This window comes from Brachyistius frenatus, unplaced genomic scaffold, assembly GCF_029030835.1.
Source record: "Brachyistius frenatus isolate BFR_SWC_R1_liver_20210118 unplaced genomic scaffold, ASM2903083v1 Contig_36, whole genome shotgun sequence".
Lineage (NCBI taxonomy): Eukaryota > Metazoa > Chordata > Actinopteri > Embiotocidae > Brachyistius > Brachyistius frenatus.
The window spans coordinates 2906660-2925902 of record NW_027210635.1 but is presented as its reverse complement, the minus strand read 5'-3'; the positions used below and the strand labels follow the sequence as shown (position 1 = coordinate 2925902).

General features: G+C 41.2%; 1 protein-coding gene across 3 annotated transcripts; it reads right to left on the bottom strand.

Annotated features, from left to right (window-relative positions):
- Positions 1–1586: 1586 nt before the first annotated feature.
- On the bottom strand, positions 1587–18635 carry card11 (caspase recruitment domain family, member 11). 3 transcript variants are annotated; one of them, XM_069701396.1, is made up of 25 exons: positions 18411–18635; positions 14010–14209; positions 13613–13750; positions 13092–13268; positions 11234–11382; positions 10842–11021; positions 10018–10164; positions 9399–9524; positions 9057–9266; positions 8738–8881; positions 8406–8475; positions 8104–8309; positions 7860–7966; positions 7675–7715; positions 7445–7568; positions 7117–7318; positions 6624–6750; positions 6300–6543; positions 5880–5964; positions 5310–5405; positions 4988–5105; positions 3904–4089; positions 3158–3279; positions 2559–2674; positions 1587–2002 (listed from the first exon to the last, which is right to left on the bottom strand). In XM_069701396.1, the coding sequence occupies exons 2-25, from the start codon at positions 14197–14199 to the stop codon at positions 1798–1800; spliced, it is 3510 nt and encodes a 1169-aa protein (XP_069557497.1). In that variant the 5' UTR covers positions 14200–14209; positions 18411–18635; the 3' UTR covers positions 1587–1797. The 3 variants fall into 3 exon arrangements, with proteins under 3 accessions (XP_069557497.1, XP_069557498.1, XP_069557499.1); XM_069701397.1 differs by having other exon boundaries at positions 8723–8881; positions 9072–9266; XM_069701398.1 differs by having other exon boundaries at positions 9072–9266.
- Between the last annotated feature and the right edge of the window lie 608 nt (positions 18636–19243).

Here is a 19243-nt window from a genome sequence, read left to right as displayed (position 1 = left end):
TTTGTACCCTGGCAGTCATCCTTTGAACACACACACACACACACACACACACACACACACACACACACACACACACACACACACACACACACACACACACACACACACACACACACACACACACACACACACACACACACACACACAGATTATTTGTAACATCCCCTCTAAGTACTGAGAGGATGATGAAAACCTGGGCATGTAGTCATGTATTTCCACATACTAAATATTCTATCATATTTTGTGTTTTTATTATCATTCATTACACCAAACTGTGAGTACAAATCAAAAGTAGAATCCATATTATTCTTTGCATTATCCGAGGCTACATAATGCAGGGGAAGTGGTACACTGTATTGAGTTTCTAAAAGTATACGCGTGCCTGATATAAGCATGATTGTGAGCACGAGCATAGTGGTGTGTTCACGTCTTTTCACACAAATGAGGAGATTATTTTTCGCTCTTATGAAAGAGGTTACTCTAATCCCCTTCTGGCCTGCCCATTTTTGTCAGATTGAAAAAAAATACCCTGTCTAAACACTGAATTATAAGCTGTAGAAATCAACACAGTGACCAGAGTCTGAGCTGGTTCACTGAGTTACAGATAGCAAGAGGAAGGCTCATTACATGGGCCCATGTACCAAAGTGGGTTTTTAACTCAGCAAAGTCATCAAGCCAGTAAACAGCAGAGGTTTACAGTCCCTGAGTTTCATCACAACCAGCCCATCAAACTTAAAGTTCTGAGTTTGGAATATTTTCAAGAGATTCAGTATCTTGCAATCTGTCAACACAAAGAGTATCAGAAATAGACGTAAAAGGCACAATTCGCAATCTAATAACATTGAAGGACTAATAGCAAAAACTCACATGATGCCAGTTGTGCGCTGCCAACATGAGGGTCTGCACACCGACAAGGGTTCATGAGATGATTATCCAGGGAGAAAAATCAGGGGGAATAAGAACTGAATTCTACCCAAAACGATGTTTGATCTGTAAATTATTTAAAGGAAACAATCTAGAAAGATAGGTTAGGTCAGGTAGTTACTTTGTTAATCCCCGAGGGGAAAATCACACTTTAGCTGAATTTGTTGACACCTTTGGAGAGGTGTCACAGGCATGTCAAGGGGTCACACGCAAAGAAAGGTTGACAGCAACTGATTTATTTAACTGTTTTCCTTTATGAAAAAAGTCCAGATCCGTCGGTTGAAACCTTTCTATTCAAAGCTGTCAGTCACATTGTGTTGTTGTCATAAATTAGGCTACAAGTTTATATAAGGTGTTCAGTTTGGTTCTTTTTAATTGTATTAAAGTAATCACCATTGATTTATTAGATTTTGTTTTGCATGAAGCAGGGTATTTTAGCATAAAGGTCCTCTATGAATGAGTACAACTGCTTAAACACTTGTGACTTGAGTATTTACAGCGATAAAAACCTGACATTAGCCACTAGAGGGCAGTATAATGTAGGTCAAGAAAAATCGGACTCTAAATGAAAATAAAGGTCAAAGGAGTATTTTTCTAAAACCAGGTTTTTTTTCAGTACTTTTAAACAAAAACAAAAAAAGCATAGTCTTGGATGTTTTTAATGTGTTTATTTTTCTAAATCAAAAACACACATTACAAAATATAAAATGTATTTATTTAAGTCTAACAATTTCAGAGTCCAAACATGTGTTTTTGAGTCTGAGCATAAATATAAATGCAGATGTACGAGGGGTATTTTTTGTTTGTGTGTGTTTTATTGTGCTTAGTGACACGTGTATTCTTGAGTACAGACTACGCTGTGTTTCTGTGAGTCTACAGGAGGTCCTGCTCCACCCAGACGATCTTCCTCTGCTCCTCCAGTATTCGTTCTTTGATGACCTTGATGAGGTCCTCCGTCCCTGCCCAGGCTTCGGGCTCCACGGTGGCGTAGAGGCAGGGGATGCCCTCCAGCTCCTTCTCTTTTGCCCTAAACGACCTCACAAACTCCTCCTCCGACTCCACACGCTGAGGCAACTTCCTGTGGGGACAGGAAACAGGAAGGAAGCAGCACTGTGGTGGTGAGTGTGGTAGAGTTAGGAACCCAGTACCTGCGATGAGATCCTGTAGATGCTTTGCAACAGTGGTCTGAGTGCTTTGTTCCATTCCTCAGAATCACAGTAATGGGTTCACATACTGGAGGGCTATTTAAAGGCACAATCCACCAGAAGATAGGTCAAGCGTCAGGATTTGTTGACACCAACAGTTATGGTGATCATACATGGAGAAATAGAGGGGTGCATCTCTACTGACGTTACCAACAACAGGCTGAAATACAGCCAGGGAACATGTTGTACTTTGACTAAGGGAAGGTGCCTGTTCATCTGGTCCTATAAGAATTACAGGGTCAAATACATCACAGCATCAAGTAACAGACTTGCCGTTTAGCAGGTTCAATCTCACCTCCTGCCTGCAGTCAAAATATCACGAAAGCACTGACGTGTACTCGCATTTGGAAAAAGAAATGTGGTTTTCAGCTGTGTGGTTTGAGTCACTGCGTAAAACAGGTGAGAATGAGTGATGTCTGTTGGACCTACCGTAACTTCTTGACATTTTTCTCACAAATCTTGACGTAGATGAGGATCGGGTAGATTTCCCTCCGCAGAAGGTCCTTGACACAGCTCAGCTCCGCCTCCAGCAGGCAGTGTTTGCCCTGGTGACAGGTGGCAAAAATAAATAAATATGTAAAACTCTAAGAAGTAAAGATTTGTCTGATAATTTTAAAGGATTTAGTGGTACTTTTCACAAACAAAAAAAAGTTTTCCATCTGCTGGCCAGAGACAGACAATAATTGAATGCATACATGAATATGTGTACAATTCAACAGCAACCAAGACAAAAGTGAGAATATGGTGACACACAAAACTTCAGGATTAAAGGAACAGTTTGGCATTTTGGTGAGAACAGAGGATTGGCTAGAAACACATAGCTTAGCTTAGTTGATTTTTTGTTTGTTTGTTTAGAATACACAAAGAAGACATGACCTGTCAGTTAGTGAGCTTTAGAGATGTTGGTAGGTGGATTTTGTTGGCTTGGGACAGAGCCGGGCATCAATCTCCTCATTCAAACTCTCAGCAAATGTCCAAACGTATTCCTTTACATGCAGAAGTTTCCAAAGTTGTCAACAAAAGTCTACCTTGGCAGCGACGGCCTCTATGTTTTCTCGGGTGATGCATTCAAACGTGGCTTGTTTCTCTTTGTAGTGAATGAAAGGCTCCACGTTCTGTTTGAGATGAAACTCCTCTTTGGACAGGGTGTCTACACAACAGAGGAAGATGAGGTTGACAGTGAGATTTTGGCCCGAAAAAGAAGGCTGTGTTCAATTGGAAACATTACCGCACCACATTTATCACAAGGAACAGAAACGGTTGAGGTTTTCGGCCCCGTGGGAATCTGCACGTCCCTAAGATATCGCTCAGTCTCTTGGCTTGCCAGATGTTCAACGCTCTACCAGTGAGCTGTCCGGACCTCCTCTAATGGGAGCAGCTTATTTGTCATTGGGCAGGAGTGTTAATTCTCTAAGGGTTTGACAGTCCTCTCTACAGTCTCAAATTACAGCTTGTCAGCTGATTTAAATAACTGTGTCATTGTCATCATCTGCATAATTATCCTAATTATCTACGACACCATCTTCCATCCTGCCACTGCTGTCTCTCTGGTTACACTTCTTCACATTTACACCACAGTGTAGTACAATGCCTGACCTCAATCCCAAGAGCAGCTTCTTTTTCTCTCACTTTTCCCTCCTCAACTACTTGTTATCCACATATTTTATCTTTCATTCATAGTAGTGAATACACTGGGATTATGCCAACAAGGTGGAAATATTCCTTATGAAGACATATCGTGCTCTAAGCGGGCTTATTCCTATCACAGGCTGACCTGGTTTGCAGATATTAAAGTCCATGGCTCCCCCCATGTTCAGTATTTTCTGGATAATGGTTTTGGCTAAAACGGTAGGAGTGAAAAGGACGGGTCTTCTCCTCTGTGTCCGCTGGAGAGTGACGGGACTGTAGGGAATCAGGTTCAAACTCCTGCTCAGCTCGCTGTCTGGTTCAGCAGCAGCATCTGTTTACAGCACAAGGCACACACACAAAGAGAGGTGCACACGATTATACACCGACTGTCAGAAAGACGAGGAGCTTCATGGCCCATGAGGCTGATAATTAACCAGATCATAAATGTAAATCACACGATCAAGAACTGTAAAGCTTGAGTCAATTGCTTTTTGTATGAGATAACCATTTTAGAGATTTACACATTAAACCTATGTATACCTTATAAATGCGGAATTAGACTTATTATATAATTACACACATTGGTTTTTATGCCTTCCTGCCGGCGACAGCAGTGACAGAGTTAGGGGTTAGGGTTACATTTTGTTCCTGAGATAACATGTTATCTCAGGAACGCCTTGACGGAATTTGAAGGTCACCGCGACCTCACGTCTCTCCCATCCATCTGTCCAACTCTCGTTATCTCAGCAACGCTTTGTGGGAATTTCTTCAAATTTGGCCCAAACATTCACTTGGACTCAAGGATAAACTGATCAGATTTTAGTAGTCAAAGGTCACACATTTGCAGTCATAACTCAATAATTCATATGCTTATGACATTTAAGTTTCATATAAATGCTTCATGTACACAGATTTGACCTCATAATTCCTCTACCTTTAGTATTTGTGCTTTTGCTACCTTAAATGCAACTTCAATTGTTTTAACTGTGAATCTTCAGCAGCGGGTACGTGGACATTTTCTTTTGATAACTTAGTCATTCCTAGTTGTTTCTTGTGGCTAATCGTGTTGAGTTTTAGTTGGATGTCATTGATTGCGGAGAAATCTGTGTTTCTTTACATCTTGTTTCCTGGTCTAAACCGCTCCGTCCAGGTGTCCTGAGAAAGGACTTGTAACACCAGACACGTTCCCTCACCCACATTAAGCCTGCTCTGCAACAATTTGTACTCACCTTCTGGTCTGAGCGTCTCAAGTCCTTGTCTCGGTAGTGTTGTGCTGCCTGCGTTGATGATCCTTACACGTTCATTGCTGTTCATTCGTTTGTACTTGATATCCACCCTGCTCACAAACTAGATGGAAAATGGAAAAGTACCAAATAACTAGAGGAAATTTAATTCACAGCTTTGTTTAGTGCTGCATATTTAAGGAAAAGAGCTTTTTTTGAGCTCTGAATAATTTAACTGATCTAATCCTGAATGATTTCCCTGTAGGCTGTAACACTGGACGTTCACCATTGCACTGAACAGACAGAGGTTTTGTTTGCACTTGGTTACCTGCAGTATCTGAGTGAGGAAGATGCTGGCTCTGGACATACGTGGGCTGGCTTTGGGGTCAGGAGAGTGACTGACTTCTTCTGGCTGCAAATTGCTCTAGAAAGACATGTCCAGTGTACACAAGTTATAATTAAAACAGTCAGACACAGTTAAACAACACAGGGAAAAACAGAATACATAAAGAAATGAAGATATTTTTAAGGCTATGAAAAGAAATTTAAAAGATAAAAAGGCTCAAGAGTGACAAATAAAATTGACACTGAATGATTGGATGATAGTTGGATGTCATTGATTGCGGAGAAATCTGTGTTTCTTTACATCTTGTTTCCTGGTCTAAACCGCTCCGTCCAGGTGTCCTGAGAAAGGACTTGTAACACCAGACACGTTCCCTCACCCACATTAAACCTGCCCACTCCAAACTCACAATGGGCCTCAGAGGAGTTGTTGCAGCATTCTTGCTCGAGTCAAATGGGACTGTGTTAGTACATTAATGCCATGTATATTCGAATAATCATATATTGTTTTTTTAATAATAAAAAGAGAGAGAAAGTAGTTGAGGAAGTTTCTTACCCTGCTGTTGCGGTGGATTTCATTTTCTTCTTTCCCCCCTCGACACACTAACTTCTGAATCTTTACCAGGAGCAGCTGCTGGGCTCTACATTCGCACACATTTACAAACACACACACAAACATTCACATAACATTTGTGAATACAGGATTTTTACATTACAAAAGTAAAAAGATGTTTCATCATTTAATAACCCTTCCTCCCTCAAGCTGGTCTCTCTGCGTGACAACAACCAACTGTGATCTGAAAATGTGAAGAGGTGACAGTGTGTACGTGTGTCTTACTGGAAAATACATGTGTCATCGGGAAAGTGCAACATGCTCAGGAGAGACTAGCAGAATAGCCGCATGGCTCTCAACTACTTGTGGCATTTAAATAAGCTGAGGCGTCACAACTAAGAAGGACAAAGAACTGCTCTGTACCGTGAGTTGCTGGGTAAAGTGCCGCGGTCGGCCTGGTCGTAACCGGTGTAGGGGTCCACACGGGCGCACAGCCACTCACAGCGGGCCTGGTGCCGGGTGTCCAACACGTGCACCACCTCATCGCAGCGCACGCTCAAGGAGCAGCTGTCCGATTGTCCAGAGATGTTGAGGTTCACCCGTATGTAGAACGAGTCTCCAGAGGCTAACGTGCCGTCTGCTAGATCCCTCTGGAGACGACGATAGGCTGGAGGGAGCAAACATACACTTGAATTCATATCAAGTACAGCCATATCAAACAAACAGTATATCAAGTACACCACTTACAGTCATAGTTGGCGCGATAGTGCAGCCGGACTTGTCCAGAGCAGTGCTGCAGCGTCCAGTGGGCTTCTTCCTGAGTGCTGGTGTCCAATGATATGCTTTGGATCTCTCCACGAATACACCCCTCGAGCTGTTCGGCCAATCACAGCATAAAGCAGAGGGTTAAAAGCAAATTGTCATTGGGCTAGTAAAACAAATGGTCGTCAAGTTGAAAATGTACGTTATTTTCAAGTTTTTGCAAGTTTCTACTAGTTCAATTCTATTTGTACAGTCAGTGTTTTTAACAGTCATTATGAAGATATTTTTGTGTTTTTATAAGCAAGCAAAAAATACAGTTTTCAGAGCAAATTTCTCACGCTGCAGGTTTTGCTTCATTAACAAATTTCTGAATTCTGTGACCAAAACTAACAAAACTGAGAGCAAATTTGTTTGCAATGCAAATCATTTTATATAAAGATACAAGCCTGTCTGAACCTCCAGTGGTTGACCTACATACCAGCAGTAGGTGGTGCCCCTCTCGAAGCCCCGCCTTCTCAGCGCTGGAGTCTGATTGGACACATGAAACAAAAATCCCGGTTTCGTTGCCGCCAACCAGTGTGATGTCCTTCAGCAGGTTGTCCCCTGGCAACGACAGATCCTGCACAGGCTTCAGGGATGAACTAGTTCTCGATAAGGAGGACAGAGACGGGCGGAAAGGCCTGCACACACACATACATACACAAATTACCACTCACACACCCCACAAACAAGTGGAAGGTGTTTGTAAGTAAACTTGAATTGCAGTTATTCTTGTGTGTGTCAGTGTGTGAATGTCTACACTGTACCTCTCCAGAGAGAGTTTCCTGAAGATATTGTTGACCTGCTCCAGGTCATAAGTGTCCATCCCTTCTGACTGATGGGAGGAGGAAGATGAGTGCACAGATGGGGGACCACGCTGTACTTCATCCTCTGAGGAAAGAGGCATGGAGAAATCATTCAAGAGAATAGACATGAGATAAATAAAGTCACTCAGACAAAAGACATCATTAGTGAGAAATGTGTAAAAGTAAATTACCAAACTCCATTTCCATGTTGTCACTGTCAAAGTCAGAGAGGCTAAAACAGACAAAACATCACACTATTTTGAAGCCACTCCCCAGGACAAGAAAGTAAATTCAAACCAGCATGAGATTAATTTAAGAAAAAGGTGACATTAATGTGTCCTGTTGTATAATCCTCTACATGACATTTACACAGTACCTGCGAGGCTGGAAGTCATTTTCGTTCTCTCTTTCTCGGCGGTACAACGATCTTTTCTCAGGTGGCTCGGGGAGTATGGACTGGATGCTGTCGTTACGGTAACGGAGCTGGAGATTTTACAAATGAAGACAGCAGAAGTTGTCTTTACAGACTCGGCCAGTGAAATAAACTAAACAAGGAGCAGAGCGATGCAATTGTGTAATTTTACTGGAAATAAACTCAAGCACAAACGACTTGGTCTCACCATGTTTGCCCTGTTGGAATGCTCCATCGGGATGAACGGGAGTGAGGAGGGGAAAGGGGAAGGGGAGGAGCAGAGTAGGGGAGCTGAAGAGGGCGGATACGTGGGGGACATCGGGAAGCTGGGCGACGCGGGGAGCGAGGTGCTGTTGCCACGCGAGTTTGGCATCTGGATCTCCAAAAACTCTCCACCGTTGACTGGGGCTGAAGCTGGGAGGTGGAGACCAGTGTGGATAAAGTTACACAGAGGGAGTGCCATTGTTACGGTAGAATAAACTGTACGAATGAACTACATGATAGTGTTACCTGCAGGTTGACTGGCCTCCGAGTTGATTTGGAGCTCTTTGAGTACACAGACTGGAGACTTAACTCTGTTCTAAAAAGTGAAAAAGAAAGCATTTTATTTACATTTTAACATCCTCCGTTTATAACTAATGACTCTAAACAGAGACCTATCTATCAATCTGCTGGTGAAGTTGAGTAAATGTTAGCAAACACTGTGTGTATCATTTAGAATAGTATATTAGATTGCAGTTAATAAAAAATGAAATTAAGATATGTTTTTGCAGAAAAAACATCACAGTGAAAGGAGTTTTCTTTTTCTTTTTTTTTTTACGTCTAACCTGGTATTTACAAACCCCTTTAAGGTTGAGTCTGCGTCTGAGTCGAGGCTGCTCAGATAAGAGCTTGTCCTCGGGGGACTCATCACTGGACCACTCTTGTGGGCCCTGCAACTTCTTCTCCTGAGGGATGATGGTTGGAGGGAGGTCCCTCGGTAGACTCTGCAAAAACAGTAAAAAAAAAAAAAGAAAAAAGGAATGTGTTATGAAAACATCAGTAAAATTCTTAAATCAGACAATAGAACAAAAGAAACAAATGGTAGCTGAGACAGTAAATTTGACAGATTCAATATGACAGTATATCCTTAACAAGAACCATTAATGTCTCTTCATTTACTCTACTGTGTTGGACCTGGTCTGGGATGATGTCTTTGGACAGACGTCGTAGGCGGGACTCGAGTGTGACCAGTTTGGCTTCTTTGCGTACAATCTCAATATGGAGTTCATCACTCTTCTCCTCCAGCTCTCTGATCTGCTTGCGATATTTGTCTTTGTCGATGAGGCTCTGGGAGAAGTGGTGCTGAGCCTCGTCTCTGGCTCGAAATGCCTGCAGCAACGCGATGACAGCAAAAATGTGACTGATCATAACGCACAGTGGCCAACATCTATATGTGTGTGTGTGTGTGTGTGTGTGTGTGTGTGTGTGTGTGTGTGTGTGTGTGTGTGTGTGTGTTTTCACCTGGTCCCTCTCCTTCTCCACCTCGTCCAGCTGTACGGTGATGGTGTCCATGCGGTTGCGATACATCTCACAGTCCTTCTGCAGTGTGGAGGACTTCAGCTCCAGATCCTCCTTCTCCTCCAGGTACTACACACACACACACACACACACACACACACACACACACACACACACACACACACACACACACACACACACACACACACACACACACACACACACACACACACACACACACACACACACACACACACAGACAGACAGAGACATAACACCGGTGGTGTTAATTATAGTTTACCAGAAAATGACAGACAGATACAGGAAGAGAAACACAGAGGGAGAAAGAAGACAGAACAGGTTATGTAGAGACGGGACTTTCTTCGATGGGTGTGTTTCACTGATGGTCTCATGGGCATTGGGCTCTCTGGTCATGGGTTTGTGTTTCTAGGGTGTGTTATTGTAAACTGTTTTCCCCTCCGTGCCACACTCTGCTTCACATTCATACACTCAAAGATTCAAACAAGGAACCATGTAGCCACAAGACCACTTGTCTAACTCCAACATAACTCCCCTCCAATGGGAATGTGTACTTTCTTGTGTGTGTGTGTGTAGTTGCAACCTTATCTCGTAGCTCCTCTGCCTGTCTGACTTCTTCGCGCAGGTTGTACAGGCGGTTGACCAGATCCTGTCTGTCTTCCAGTGCTTCCTGTCTGTCATGCTCCAAAATATCAAGGATGGCCTTGTCGGAAGCAGGTAAGGGGCCAGGCTGGGTACAAAACACACACGCACACACACATGGTTAGGTGTGAAACTGTATGAGCAGCTGTTAGAGTGGAGGTAGCAGGAGGACTTCAAATCTGACAATGGAAAAAAAAAAAAAGTAATGACAAACCCAATTATCCCCACAGACTCCTCTGTCCCCCACATCTTTGCAGAATGTTTTAGTCTCTTTCAGTTCCCTATTTTGGTTTTCAGCTACAGCTTTTGGTTGCAGCAGCCAGCAGACACACAGTTGGTGGCTAGGTGGTGAAGACTGGAGCATTTAGCTGCTAAAGAGCCAGGTATTTTTCTGAGGACTTGGTGGAGACCAAACATAGAGCTAAAAGGAGAGTTAGCCTGAAACGGACTCTGAATGAATGCTGATGCAGTCTGCTGAATGCGTAAATAGATAACTGTGTAATTTCGGATTAGCCTTACAATTATCAATGTGTGAGCATCTTGTTGCACTGAGATAAACTGGCCAAATAAACTGATGAATTAAAGCAGGTTTAAGTTGTAATAGCAATATAAGTAGGAAAAGTGCAAAGGTTCTTCAGGAAGTGTAAGTGATTGTGGCTCAGAAGAGCTGTGTGATGATGTGGACCATGGACTACTTCTTGGAGGACATTTTCTGTTGCAGTTGAACCTCTGTGTAAGCACATGTGTGTGTACATCTGTCATTACCTGTATGATGGACTGTAGCTCCTGCAGTTTGATCTTGAGCATTTCGTTCTCTCTTTCCAGCTCAAAGATCTGCTCTCTCTTTGGTCGATTCTCAATGTCGTTCTTCAGTTTGAGACTCTGCCTCCTCTCCATCTTACACTCTTCCTCCAACTTGTTCAGCCTGTGCTTCAGCTGATCAATCTAGGATACAGAAAGAGCACAAAATGAAATTTGAGGCATAGAGACTGCCATGGAGCTGAGGATGAAGTTGAACACTCCCTCAATATTATTCTCAAATTGCTACATTTCCCCTGAAGTCACTCATTATCATTTGTTACACTATTTTTTTAGTACAAAAGGTGATGACAGTGCATATCTGTTTGTGTTAACACACTCATGTGTCCATCATTCACCTCCAGCTGCAGGTCTCGGCTCCTCGTCACAGCCATGTTCTTCTCCTCGCTCAGCGTAGCGTACCTCATGGCCAGTTTGTAGTTTTCATCCTTTACTCTCAGCAGCTCATCACTGTAGGTGTTTCTCTCTTCTCTCAACTTATTGTACCCTAGAGAACCAATCACAAATCTGAATATTAAACACTTATTTATCTGTAAGCTTTTGCAAATAAATTGTTGCATCTACAAGGTATCATGCATGTATCATGTAAAGTTGTATTTAGTATTTTTAATAACTTCTTTTATTACCAGCTCTTAAGAGTTAAAGTTTAGTTCATTGTGCTGTTTTGCAATATTTTATACCAGTCATGCAATTTCAGGACACTCGTGTGTCAATTAAGCTAAAATACAAGTAATACAGGATTTTAAAGTGTTTACATGATCCTTTGAAGTTCTAGTCCTGTTTTCTTACATCAAATTCCACATTTGTTTGCAAGTTTTAAATTATCTTGAGACACTCTTTATAAGCATGATACTTGAATGATATATATCTAAAGTAGATAACATTTCTCAGCTTCTTGCAGCCACAGTTAAAATCAAAATTTTTGCATTTTCTCAAATGTTACCAAGACTTTAAAGGAATTTGGTGAATAAAAGTGATTCTGATGCAACAAAAACTTTTAACAATGACAGTAGACAAAGCTTCAAACGTGGATGTTATTGCTCAGAAGCTATAAATTCTAAAACATGGATGCTTTACACATATCTTTAACCTGACAGCACAGCACAGTTTCAAGGTGGACACCCAAGCTTAGTGTCATCAATACAGTATCTGACTAAATGTGAAATGTGGTCACAATCTATCCCTCTGTTTTGGAGTTATTGTGTTGGATAATGGCCAGAAAAGAGGTTTTGCATAATATTATAATGCCACATTGACGTTGAGCTTTGACATTTTAGATATAGAATGTAATAAAGTAACTACCTAACCTAATCACTTCATCATTTTATTCTATTACACGTGTCTAAAATTTTGTCATAATTAGTGCATTCATTCTTGAGGTTCACAAACGTGTTTAACCAACCAGACTTTAATCAGGTCGTCCTGAAAACCAAATGAGAATTTGTGCCAAATGTGAAGCAATTCTCTCGAGGTCTTCCTCAGACATAGCGTTCATGAGCATGGGACAGACGTACAAACAGACGGATGGACAACCTGAATAAGATAACGCCTCCAGCTGTGGCTTTCGCCAGCACTGAGGCATAAAAATGTGGCAGCAGCATTGACAAACACATGGCCGAGTAAATTTCTCTAAAAGCAATTAAACCTTTAAATGAGACCTTCATAAAATGTCCTTTAGTGCATCAATTCATTAAGAAGCTGCACATCAAAAATCATTTAGGTAATATTAGCTGACTTCTGACGGAGTTGCCATGCCAACTATGTTTTCCTCATTTCAGCGTGGAGCGAAAGTCTTTGAGATGCAGTAAATGTGTGTTGACCAAACCTAAACAGTGTTCTCACATTATTTTTTAGCATTTGCTAAGTGAGAATGTGCTCTTTGTATCAACTGCGGTGTTAAACTACACAGGACATGATTACCACAGCATCCTGGTTTCATTAATAACTTTTGGTAGACAATATGATTGGTAATTTATTCCTATTAAACCCAACTGTGGTGTACCAAACATGGTCAACCACGCATGTGTGGTGGGGTAGCACTTTTAGCAGTTTTGAGACACTATAATCTCTATAGTATATAATTATGGTTTGTAGCATTTTTTTACTTTTCTTGTTGATAAATTCAGTGGAAAAACACAGGTGGTGGGAAGCTTGTGAATCCTATCATATTTAATAATAATAATAGTGTATTTTTACTCTGTTGGAAGGCCTGAAGCTCCTGGTTGGCCAGCTGCATCTTCTTTTGCTCGTCTTCCAGCGTACAGTTCTTCCTGCTGAGCTCGACCTGCTGCAGGGTCTTCACTTTGGACTGCTGCTGCAGTTTCACCACTTCGTTCATCAGAAACTGGGTCAGACCCTCATGACCCTCCTCCACTGCAGTGAGGAAACAGGTTGAAAGGAGGAAGAGGGGAAAAAAAGACACATTACAGGAGATATTATATCCTGTATAACACACCATCGAGTGTGTAGTGGAACAGGCTCGCACTGTGAGCTGATTTGGAGAAATAAATTAAAATCTAAACTAGCAGAACAAGATCTATGAAAGGTGTGGGTGGCTTACACTGTGTAAGTGATATGACTGTTCCTGTCTGACCAGAGCAACAAAACCAGTCAGTATTCAGGCAGTGTATTGTCCATTAAGACCTCTATCTGTGCCGGTTAGTAGAAGTTGTGAGCCCATGCATGCATGTGTCTGCATCCCAAGTTGTGAGCCTCACCTACGATGGTGGAGAAACGGCGTGTGAGCTCTTTCCCTGTGACCAGCTTGTACAGGTCAGGGTAGTAAAACTCCAGACTCTCCAGAAATGCCACATATCCCCGCTCTCCTTTAGTGTGGAGGATGTCAAGTAGACGGCCTGAAAGAGGAGTGATTAACAAACTTTTAAATTCAGCCCACATAAACACAGAGCTGCTTTTCCCAATTTTCCTACATCATATTTCAGTGCACAATTTTAGATAAAGAGGAACAAAGTAGTTGTATGATCCACATTTTAGATTAACAGATAATCAAATCACTCATGGACAATTCCTCCACAGACAATTATGCATCAAAGAAAAAGAAGCTTTGCATTTACAAACCAACACACGTAGACACACACACACGTCTCCACTCACTTGTGCGGTTTGCTTTGGAGACCAGCAGCATAGAATTGAGGACCTCATCCTCGTCCTGTTCATCCAGGACTTTGCACTGACGCAGGTAGGGGGTGAGCTTTGCTGGAGAGATGATGCGACACAGTTCGTAGCGTTTGCACTCCACCTTCTCCCACAAGACCTCCACATCATCAGACGTCCCGTTCTCCATCTCCTACACCCTGAGAAGCAGCACAACCAACACGGGCTGTGTAATGTGTTTTATACATATTGAAACGTATGTGTCTGTCTGTGACTATGACAATGCCTCTTACTCAAAAAGGACTCAGCACAGGTTGTGTACATATACATACATATATATATATATATATATATATATATATATATATATATATACCACCATATGTTGGTGGAGAAACTGACATCTGTGGATGCTCCCTGAGTGATTTCCTGTGAGAGTGAAATTTCCACACAAAATGTTGGATAGAAAGAAACAAAGAACAAAGAGGACGTCTTTTTTGGGATCTAAGAGACAACAAGGTAAACCATGTTTCTTTCTTCTTAATCACTTAATCATTAAAAACACTGAAAAAACGTAGCTGATGTGCACTGGTTAACTGAATAAATAGACAACATTAACGAAGTTTGCCTCGCACTCTGGTAACAATGCGAATGTTTTTTTTTTTAAATAATAAAAAAATGACACCGCAGAATCAGAGATACTTTGTTCCATCTGTTCTTCTTCCTTGTCAAAATACATAACCCACATTGCAACTTGGTCAGACATTCAGGTGTGTTACACTGGTAGAAGCTAATGCTGCTGCAGCCTCAGGGGACATAAAAGGGTTACAAAGGTATGGTAAGCTCATTTCTTTCATAACATTCATTTCCTTCAGTTTCACGGTCTTCAGGCACACCTGACACTGCTTCTGGTTACATCACTTCAGGCAATATATCAGATTTCTCCCGCTGGAGCCTAAAAGGCTACATACAACTTTTGAATGAAGTAGTACTCCCAAAAGAAATCCTTCCAATGTTCCCAGGATTTTGTTCACCAGATATATATATCGCAAATAATGGGAACCTGAAAAAGATGCTCACCAGCTCTGCATTTGCTGAAGATGACGTAGCCTATGGTGGGTTGGGGTTACATGGATAGTTGAACTAAGGTAGCCTACATAGGACTCTAGGATCATAGGTTCCTGGGAACTTAGGGCTCTGGGTAACTTAGGGTATGAGGCTTCATTAAGAATAATAGGACAAACCCAGAGTGCAACTTTGCTTGTTTGGGTCCCACACACTCTCCACTTCACTCAGAAACATTAACTTTAACCAACTGACGTCTTTCCATTTGTGTCTCCTGTCTCTTTTTACTTTTCCAGAGACAAATTTGTTCTCTCTATCTTCTTCTTACTCCCACTTGATTTCCTCTCTCCATCATATTACTCTCTACACAAACGCAAACACACACACACACACACACACACACACACACACACACACACACACACACACACACACACACACACACACACACACACACACACACACACACACACACACACACACACACACACACACACACACACACACACACCGTCCATGCATCTCTGGCATTTGCATGCTGTCTGTTAGTGGGTGTCATCCTACAATCCTGCTTTGTGACTTGTAGCCAACAGTTAGGCAAATCAAGTCTATCTGATGCCATTGCACATGTAAACACACAAAATCACACATACTTTTGCATATTCTCATCGACTCTGTGCATGTAAAATGTAGAGCTCATGTTTTTGTACTGCATAGAAATGATGTATAGAGGTCAAATTGTAGGCAAATCAAGCCAGAGAAGCATCTGATTTGCTCAATTTCAACATTATTTTCAATGTGTGTATAAATAAAAGGTGAAATTAAGCTTCTTTCAGTAACTTTAACTCTGTTATTTTATTACCTTTTAAGATATTTGAACACTCAGAAAGTCAGTGACCAAAATCATGATATGCTACTTTTTAAATGCAACCTGAGGCAGACAGAAATATCACACCTAAACACTTGAAGATATTATTTGTATCTGCAGCGTACATGTACTGCCACCATCACAGCAGATAACGACACACAAACCACAAACACTCAGTGCAACACACACCCATGCATTCATGCAAAAGTACACGGTGCATGCAGACACATGTTGAGTACACACGCACAGACCCCTGAAGTAACCGCACACATGTTTCCTCTTCTCTTATTTTGGAGCTCATTACCGAGAAGGCTCTTCCTTGCTTCCTCCTTTTCAAACCAGATGTGAGTACTAGGTCTCGTCCTCTGGTTTATTTTAGTTATTTCAGTCGACGACATTTGTTTATAATATTGTGGTCAGAGGAGTTCATTGCTTTTTGGAGCAGTGTATGTATGTGTGCGTGTCCGTGTGACTAAACCTTTCCTATTTCCTTTTTTTTTTTCACCAAAGGGGGACTTAAAAGAGGCCGTTACAAATAAATCAATTGTACACTGACTTGTGGGACTCAGATGTACTGCGCAACAAGGTTGTTTCCACTATCTTCTCATCCCCTGCAGTGCTGTTTACCACCACCTTGCTCTGCCTATATGTCTCCTATAGATCTCTTTAACAGGGTTATGATCTATAACACTTGTTCTGCTTTTTGAAAGTCAAGATTTGTCCTCCAAACACTTGCATTTCTATTTTGGAGAAGTTACACAAACTGTTTTTAGATCAGCATTTTTCTCAATGCAAAACATTCAGACAGGAAATCTCGAAAAGTGATAAATGAGGCAAAGGATGTGCAGTAAAGTCTACAACCAAGGAGTCATGTCACATATTATGTAAGCATATAATATTAGATGTAAAATGGACTGAATCCATGTTAGAAAACACAAGACATCCATATTCAAACAAAAACTTGCCAGTGCTTGTAGCACCTGTAATTAAACACTGTACATAACCGATACTGTTTAAAATGTTCATTTAATTCATTGTCTGTCACATTTCATAATTTTATTGTGCTTGTTTTTACATAATTTAATTTTCAATTAACTGTTTTACTGCTTTTGCTGCTACTTTAATCCTTAAAACAAGATAATAACTAGCATAACGCTCAATGTTTTGCGAGTCACAACAGAAGAGACATTAAGAGGTTTGAAAGGTTTGTAACACACTGTTGGTGATGAATGAGTATCCATTTTGCTTACAGGTTTTGTTCTTCTTTTTTAAAATTCCCATCACTTTATGTTAGGGAAACCAAACTGTCCATCACAATATTAATCTAATGTAAGTGTTGTACCACTAACTGATAGACTTTAAGTGTGACATCGATCAAGATGAAATTTTGATTCGCAGAACTTGCAGAGAACATCATGCTTACCATCATATGGCATTACGGAAATATGCAAGAACATGCACACTGTATGGTGTGCATATTTCTTGCATATTTCCGTAATACATAAATGATTATGTTGCAGGGTCAAAAATAGTTTTCTAAGGCTTCACACAAATTCAGACAATTAAGTCCAATCCTTGAGCACCAGACCAGGTCTGACGATCCTGTAGTCACAGCTTACTGTGCTGCCCTCGAACTGACTGGTCAGCTCTCTGAGAGCCAGATATGATTGGTTCAGGTGCACAAACTGTCATAAAGGCTCCATTGTCCAGCTGAATAGCTGAAACCTATAGGAATTTGATATGTGGGTTCTGTCTGAGATTAAGGGAGAAGATGCACAGGGGAAAGAGGCAGAAGTCCAGCTCTAAAGTTTGCTATATGCAGTTTATAAAATGTACATAGTTTCAGTAAACAATGTCATTTTTTTTAAAGTTGAAATCAATGCATTTGAATGAATAAACAGAATACAGTTACATCTCAGTACCCCTCACACACGTTGTGTATTTCTGTCTCCCTGAACCTACCTGATTCTCCCTCTCACTGGATCCCATTGTCTTTTGCACCTGCTGCTGGAATCCCAAACATTTTGATAATGCCAGATAAAGGCTCAGTGATGACAGAAATTCAGCTATAATGTTACCAAACCAATAAGTTTCAAAGTGTGAGAGCCAAGAGGAGGTCAAGGCCACGATAGACATTTATTATTATTCTGTTGATAGAAATGAAGCTTAATGATAAAGGAGAAGCTGCAAAACATATTTACTCTAATACTTAATCATCAGATTTGATGACAAGAGAGGAAAGTTGTTTTTTCTAAAAGAATCGATGGCTGGTGTTTGTGTCTTCTATTTTTCAGTTACTGTATGACAGGTTGTGGCAGGCTGCGGTGAAATGAGGTGTCGAAATCTCTGACTTCTCGGCTTTTCCACTGAAACTGAATCAACACGTTTAGGAGCCGGTTTGGCACATTATATTTCTGATTAATCCACCCGTCATCCGGTGTACATGTGCGACGTTGGTTATTTCTTACCTGAGATGCGGCGGATATGAAGTCCAAAGAGTCGGACGGAAATCAAACTTGGCCTGGGAGCGGTTGCTTGTTTGTTTGTGATGTTTTCAAGATTTCTTCTTTTTTTTTTAAAAACAAAAAAAGACGGTTGTTCCGCCGTAAATCCTTTAATCTCAGGTTGTCTCCATTGATCCGAGAGAAAGAGAAGTTTTATAGAAAGTGGCGAGCGCATGGGAGCTCGGTGGCCCCGACTAGGTGTCTGTTAGACAGAGCGAGAAGCAGAGCGACAGAGAGACAAACAGACAGCGGAGGCGGGCAGTGTGAGCTCAGATGGAAATAACAAGCTCAGTGATGTGAGGAAGAGCGCAACCCCCCGGTCTGAGACCTGCCGTTGGTGTTGCTTTATGATCAATCACACTGGTCCTTCAGAGGAATTATTACAAGTTTAGGAGGATTATTAGGCTACTTATCTCCAAAACATATTGTTAACACCCCACAGATATCAACAGAACAGTCTTATTTCAACACCAAAATAGATATATAAATAAATATTTAATTTGAATATTTCCATCGGGCTACTTTAGTCCCACCTCACTTGGCTGCATTTAGGGACATATTATTGCATTGTTGAAGATAAAGTTTGACCAATCACAAAATTAAAATGCTGCCTATGCAGTTAATGCGTGGGTAACAATAATCCAATATAGTTGGCTACATGAGGCTCACTGGACCATTTGTCTGAATCATGAATAATTGTTATCACTTTAAGTATATTTTGTTGATAATTATACTTTTATCTTACTGACATTTTCACTTTTTTCATAGGCCTAAATAAAAGTAGCAACATTACAACA